General features: G+C 38.2%; 1 protein-coding gene across 13 annotated transcripts in view; it reads left to right on the top strand.

Annotated features, from left to right (window-relative positions):
- The window catches only part of DLG1 (discs large MAGUK scaffold protein 1), a 243,260-nt gene that overhangs the window by 163,890 nt on the left and 71,725 nt on the right, over positions 1-7,645 (top strand). For all 13 annotated transcript variants that reach the window (XM_062209736.1, XM_062209726.1, XM_062209746.1 and 10 more), the window contains 2 exons: positions 2,334-2,478; positions 6,364-6,484. In XM_062209736.1, coding sequence (XP_062065720.1) covers positions 2,334-2,478; positions 6,364-6,484 — 266 coding nt within the window. The remainder of the gene's footprint in view (positions 1-2,333; positions 2,479-6,363; positions 6,485-7,645) is intronic.

Below are 7,645 nucleotides of genomic sequence, written 5' to 3'. Positions count from 1 at the left end.
ACCCTCCTAGGCCACAGCAAGAGCTGAACTGGAAGAGGAGCAACTGGGATTAGAACCCAGCCTCCCATATGGAATGCCGGCACGCAGGCGGAGGATTAGCCAAGTGAGCCACGGTGCCGGCCCCTGCAAAGCAGTATTAATAATCAACAAAGAAAATCATGATTTCTTTTGTGACTTAAACATTTTATTCAAAACATAAAAAGCTCTTGTGTTAATTTTAAAGATGCTGATTGTGGAAGTGAAAATGTATTAAACATTTTTAGTGCACTGTAATTTAAAATAAAAGGATTATTCTTTTGCAAAAATAAAAAAAAATTGCCGGCGCCGTGGCTCAACAGGCTAATCCTCCGCCTTGCGGCGCCGGCACACCGGGTTCTAGTCCCGGTCGGGGCACCGATCCTGTCCCGGTTGCCCCTCTTCCAGGCCAGCTCTCTGCTGTGGCCAGGGAGTGCAGTGGAGGATGGCCCAAGTGTTTGGGCTCTGCACCCCATGGGAGACCAGGATAAGCACCTGGCTCCTGCCATCGGAACAGCGCGGTGCGCCGGCCACAGCGCGCCTACCGCGGCGGCCATTAGAGGGTGAACCAACGGCAAAGGAAGACCTTTCTCTCTGTCTCTCTCTCTCTGTCCACTCTGCCTGTCAAAAATAAAAAAAAATAAAAAAAAAATTTTTTATCAAAGAGAGGACCAGTTCAAACCTAAAGCAAACAGAAGGAAGGAAATAGTATAGATTAGACCAGAATTAATGTAAAAGGGAATAGAAAAACAATAGAGAAAATTAACAACCAAAAGTTTGTTTTTTAGTATATGTGCTGCCGAAGCGAGCACTAAAAGTTTGTTTTTTGAGACAGTTAGCAAATTGACAAATCTTTAGCTATTCTGGTCAAGAAGGAAAATGAAATCTCAAATTTATAAAAGCAAGAATGAAAAAGACTATAAGAGAATACTACGAACAACTTTGTGTTCCAAGAAAAACATGACCTACTGCTTCTATTCAATGTTATACTTCATTATAATATCAATCCTAGACAGGGCAATAAGAAAAAAAATTTAGACTGGAAAGAAAGGATTAAAACTATAGTTATAGATGACATCTTATTGTTTTTAGGAAATCATCAGTAATCTACAATTAATAAAGAAGGTTGCAGGATACAATATAACTATCTAAAAATAAACTATCTCTATATGGAAGATAAATGAATGGTCTGGCCAGTGCTATGGCTCACTAGGCTAATCCTTCTTCGCCTGCGGCGCCGGCACCCCAGGTTCTAGTCCTAGTTGGGGCACCAGATTCTGTCCCGGTTGCTCCTCTTTCAGTCCAGCTCTCTGCTGTGGCCCAGGAAAGCAGTGGAGGATGTCCCAAGTGCTTGGGTCCTGCACCTGCATGGGAGACCAGGAGGAAGCACCTGGCTTCCGGCTTTGGATCGGCGCAGCGCGCCTGCTGCAGCGGCCATTTGGGGGGTGAACCAATGGAAAAAGGAAGACTTTCTCTCTCTCTCTCTCTCTCTCTCTCTCTCTCTCTCTCTCTATCTCTTACTGTCTAACTCTGCCTGTCCAAAAAAAAAAAAAAAAAGATAAATGAATTGTCAATAAATAATTGAAGAAAATTCAACTTTTTATTAATAGAAGCACAGATTTTTAAATAATTTATGCAAAAATTAAAACATTTTGCAGACTTAATATTCAGTGTTGGCAGAGATCTCAGTAGATTGTCAGTCTTATATACTGTAATAATGAATGCAAATTTAGTAAAGCCATTTAGGAGAAAAATTAAATATCTATTAGAGACAGGCATTTATGAGCTCTGGTTTGAGTCCTGGCTGCTCCACTTCCAATCCAACTCCCTGCTAATGCACCTGGGAAAGCAGAGGAGGACAACCCAATTGCTTGGACCCCTGCACCCAGGTGGAAGACCCAGAAGAAGCTCCTGGCTTCTGTGTAACAATTTTTTTAAACGTAGTAATTCTGTGTGTCCCAACATAGAGCAATTTCTAAGCTACCTAAATAAAATTATTTATTTGCAGAACAAAAATTATGGTTTTAAAAACAAGAATACTTACTATACACGTTCATAAATGCCTAAGAGTGAGAGGAAATTGAGGCTAGAGCAATAAGAATAGATGTTAGACTCAAGATTGGCAATTGCGTTAATGTACATAAACAACTTCCTGATAGCATATACAATCAAAAATACTAGGATTTTTCTTTTCACATACCTTTATTTTCCTAGGTCAGTTATTTTCCCTACCTTTGGTATAATAACCAAAAACCAGAAAGCAAGTGAAAATGTCTTAAAATAATTGTCTTTGGGTTTTTTTTTTTTTTTTTTTTCAGGTAAATAGTGTGTGTTTAGAAGAAGTTACTCACGAGGAGGCAGTAACTGCCTTAAAGAACACATCTGATTTTGTTTATTTGAAAGTGGCAAAACCCACAAGTATGTATATGAATGATGGCTACGCACCACCTGATATCACCAATTGTAAGTCTGCTTAAGTTTACCTTTAGATATGATACACTTTAATGAAATGTTCCTAGTATAAGAGAATATAATATAAAAATTGTAATATAAAATATTTTTAAAGAACTGTTAAGCATTTTAATCTGTTTTAATTGAGAATCTTCATATTAACGGAGGGGGATCCTTTTTCACCTTTATTATTTTATTATACTAGATAATTTTAACATTTAAGGCACTGATTCACAAACTTTTCTGTAAATAAGTCACCAAGGGATATTTGTAATAATACAAACTTTTTGTTTTCTTCTGATGTTTTTGGGATTGAGCACAGAAACTGCTTTAATGTATAGTTTAATTCTGTTAAGTGTAGTCATTCTGATGTTTCTGGTGCTGCTGGTTCATAGACTACATTTTGCGAAGCACTGATTTTAAATATTTTTGAAATTTCAGGATTTAGAATCTCAGCTACATGAGAATAGATACTTTCTTTATATATCACAATTTCCTCTTACATTGCATACCATATTTGTGTGAAATTCAGTGGATTTGAATTCAATTGTTACTAAACTACTTACATCCTTAAAAGTTTCATTTGATTGTCAGGGTTTTTTTTTAATGTATAAATGGGAGAGAGATTTAAATATACTTTTTGGAAACTTTTATTTCAGAATAGTTTTAAATGTACAAAACAAAAATTCTGAAGTAGTACAAAGAGTTCTCATATATTCCATATTCAGCTTCCCCTGTTTAACATCTTATATTAATATGACATATTTGTCATAATCTTAAACCACTGACATTTGTTTTGGTTGAAAAATAAAAGCATTATTCTGTGCATTGAGTTAATGTTAGAGGAACCCATAAGTAATAAAGATCTTAATTATACTCTTTGTACATTTTCTTTTGAGTGTTCCTTTTCTAAATTACAGTATTTTTAAAATATTCTCTATCAAATCATGTATTTGATTTTCTAAATGACAGTGTTTCCAGTTTTCAAACTGTCAAGATTCATCACTAACACTGATTACTATAAGATACAGATTATATTTTGAAATCTGTATACTGTCCTTAGATAATATTAAAGATTTATTTTTTTATTTTGAAGCCAGGATTAAAGAGAGAGAAGCAGAGACACAGAGAGAGAGAAGAGAGAAAGATCTTCCATCTTCTGAATCACTCCCTAAATGGCCACAACAGCCAGGGCTGGGCCAGGCCAAAACCAGGAACCAGGAACTTCACCCAGGTCTCCCACATGGGTGCAGGGGCCTAGGGACTTAGGCCATCTTCCGTAGCTTTCCCAGGCACATTAGCAGGGAGTTGGATCAGAAGTGGAGCAGCTAGAACTCAAACTGGCGCCCATATAGGATGCTGGTGTCACAGGCAGCTTAAGCCTCTATTCCACAATGCCAGCCCCTGATAATATATTTTTAACTGCTCATTGACTTATTGCTCACATACAGCTGAATCATTTTCTTAATATTATTCATCCCACTCTAATGGACAGAAATGGTATCTTACACTTCTTTTGTGTCAAAGAGAAGAACCTTGCTACTTGAAATTCTTGCATACACTTGATCTTACACATTTTATGAGTTTTGTATATTTTTATTTGTGACTAAAGAAGCAATTTCTATAATCTTTTATTCATCAAATCATGTAACAGTCTTACTGTGAATACTGCCTGTCTCAAGACAACCATGTTCCCATTTGTGTCAGTTAAGAATTAGGGTCCTCATTATAGCCTAATATATAAATTAACCATGCTGCCTTTTTTTTTTTTTTTTTTTTTTTTTTTTTGACAGGCAGAGTAGATAGAGACAGAGAGAAGAGAGAAAGGTCTTCCTTTTGCTGTTGGTTCACCCTCCAATGGCCACCGCAGCCAGCACACTGCGCTGATCCGGAGCCAGGAGCCAGGTGCTTCTCCTGGTCTCCCATGCGGGTGCAGGGCCCAAGGACTTGGGCCATCCTCCACTGCCTTCCCGGGCCATAGCAGAGAGCTGGCCTGGAAGAGGGGCAACCAGGAAAGAATCCGGCGCCCCGACCGGGACTAGAACCTGGTGTGCCGGCGCCGCAAGGTGGAGGATTAGCCTATTGAGCCACGGCGCCGGCCTCATGCTGCTTCTTTCAAAGATGTTAACCTGAGAAAAAATATTATTTCTTAATTGAATTATCCTTTTTCATATATGATAATGTTATTTAAAAATGGAAGGACTTGGACCATCTTCTACTGCTTTCCCAGGCCATAGCAGAGAGCTGGATCGGAAGAGAGGCAGCCTAGACTAGAACCAGTGCCCATATAGGATGCCAGTGCTTCAAGCCAGGGATTTAACCTGCTGCACCACAGTGCTGGTCCCTGTATTTTTTATCTTATTTGTAATTATCAGTAGCTCATCACTCCTAAAATATCAATTTAAATTACTCTGTTCTATGATTACTACCCTCAGTTACGTCATCTCTATTCTAACAGTTCAACCTCATGTTGACTCTCAGTCATTTGACATTATCACTTTATTGCCCTCTTGTGTTTTTTTGTCCCCCATGTTTCCACTTCTTTTTTTTTTTTTGGACAGGCAGAGTGGACAGTGAGAGAGAGAAAAGTCTTCCTTTTTGCCGTTGGTTCACCCTCCAATGGCCGCCACGGTAGGCGCGCTGCGGCCGGCGCACCGCGCTGATCTGATAGCAGGAGCCAGGTGCTTCTGCTGGTCTCCCATGGGGTGCAGGGCCCAAGCACTTGGGCCATCCTCCACTGCACTCCCTGGCCACAGCAGAGAGCTGGCCTGGAAGAGGGGCAACCGGGATAGAATCCGGCGCCCCAACTGGCGGAGGATTAGCCTAGTGAGCCGCGGCGCCAGCCTCCACTTCTTTTAAGTTGGTGAATTACTTAGCTTTTCATTACTATAATGAAATACCTGAGGCTGCTAAAGAGAAAGGGTTTATTCAGCTCATAGTTTTGGAGGTTACAATCAAAATTGGGCAGCTCTATCAGTTTGACGTCTGGTAAGGGTGGAGCACTTGCAGGGGGAAATATTATGTAGTAAGCCAGGAAACAGCCCAAGTGCTTGGGCCCCTCACATGTGGGAGACCCTTTGGAAGCTCCTGGCTCCTAATCAGCTCAGCTGCAGCCATTTTGGCCATTTGGTAATAAACCAGTGGATGGAAGATCTCTATCTTTCTGTGTCTCCCTCTGTCTGTAATTCTACCTCTCAAATAAATAAAGCTTTAATGTAAAAAGAACATCAGCCTTAAAGGTAGCTATTTGGCCGAGCAATTAAGACACCCATGTTGCATATTGGAGTAACTGAGTTTGATACCCAGCTTGGCTCTACTGACTCCCAACTTCCTGCTAGTACAGATCCTAAGAGGCAGCAATGATGAATGGAGTAACTGGGGCCTCAAATCAATGACTCCATAAGATGCCAGCGCTGCAGGCACAGGCTTTACCGCTACACCACAGCACCATCTCCTATGCACCTATATTTAAGCTTCAGGGTTTTTATTATTCACAATCAAAATTTGAGTATATGTATTTTTCAAACTAATAATCTGTAAAATGACTTTTCAGAAAAATGTTATTATACTTTAAATTTTCTGTTCTTAGTCTTTGCTATGATAACCTTGTAAATTACCTTTACTGGATTTCATCATGTGAGGAAATTAATGTAAAACTTTTTTAGTTGTATTTTCTCAAAAGAAAGCAAATGAGATAAATTTGCTTTATTGAACTGAAGCCTGTTTATAGCTGGACACTGAGTTTGTCCTTTTTTTTAGCTGATAAATAAATCTACCAAATTCTGATACACAGAGAAGTGAATATGTGCTATACATTAACTAACTGAAATTCATAAATGAGGCACTGGGTATCTTGTTTCATTTTTTAATTATTTTTTTGCTTTCTTTGTTTTGAAGCTTCTTCTCAGCCTATTGATAACCATGTTAGCCCATCTTCCTACCTGAGCCAGACCCCTACATCACCAGCCAGATACTCACCTGTTTCTAAAGGAATGCTTGGAGATGATGAAATTACAAGGTAAGGAACTTAACATTCATCTTTTTTTTATGATTGATTTATTTATTTGAAAGGCAGACTTATAGATAGAAGAGAGACAGAGAGAGAGAAAGATCTTCCATCTGCTGGTTCACTCCCCAACCCAAATGGCCATAACAGGCAGGACTGGGCCAGGCCAAAGCCAGGAGCCTTTATCTGGGTCTCCTACATGGGTGCAGAGGCCCAAATACTTGGTGCATCTTCTGCTATTTTCCCAAAGAGCATTAGCAGGGAGCTGGATCCAAAAGTAGAGCAGCTGAGACTCAAACTGACATCCATTTAAGATGCTGGCATTGCAGGCAACAGCTTTACCCATTGCACCACAGTGCTGGCCCTTCATTCATCTTTCATGAAGTTAACTATTAAATGAAATTTTAATTAGCCACATAAGGTAGTTAGAATTTTTAAGACTAAAATGGGTTGATTGACAGTTATCAAATGTAATCCTGAATTTTTTTCAATGGCAGATTCACTCAAGAGCCTAAAATATAGAAAAGTTTGTATTATAAATAAATTACTGCTCTTTTTCTCATAGTGACTTTTTTCTTTAAGCTTGGTAAATTGTCTTATAAATTAGTATGGTAACACCAACATAAGTATGTACTTATATATTTTAAACTAATTGTTTATATAATTTTTATTTAATGCATACCATAAAATACTATACTATGGCAGTTATTCATATTCAGAATTCAACAAGTAATATTTTCTTTGATATATATTCTTGGTATCTTGACACCTAAGTTTTCCTTTAAATAATGATAGTAACTTCACAAAAGTTTGTAGATTAACCTTTTTTAGTCCCAAAGAATTCTAATAAGGTGGGGGAAAAAACAATGAAAAAATAATTTAGGTCTAACTGCATTATTATTTGCATTATTATTTTTGAACTTTTGTAATTGTAATCATTATAATTATCCTTGTCAGACTCCTGACTCTAGTAGATAATGATCTCTATAAAGACAGATAATGATGTATTTTGTTCCCTTCTTAAAGAATTAACAAAGTTGGAATCCTAATTGATTCTCAGTAGTTGTGTTGGAATGAAAATTAGCAGGAAGAATTATTTGTTGGTATTAAGAATTTTCAAGGCTGTTAGTTTAAGAGGTGCTCCTAGACTGATCTTTATTTTAATTTGAAGTA

Source organism: Lepus europaeus, chromosome 2 (assembly GCF_033115175.1).
Source record: "Lepus europaeus isolate LE1 chromosome 2, mLepTim1.pri, whole genome shotgun sequence".
Taxonomy (NCBI): Eukaryota; Metazoa; Chordata; class Mammalia; order Lagomorpha; family Leporidae; genus Lepus; species Lepus europaeus.
This window is presented reverse-complemented; position numbering and strand designations above follow the sequence as displayed.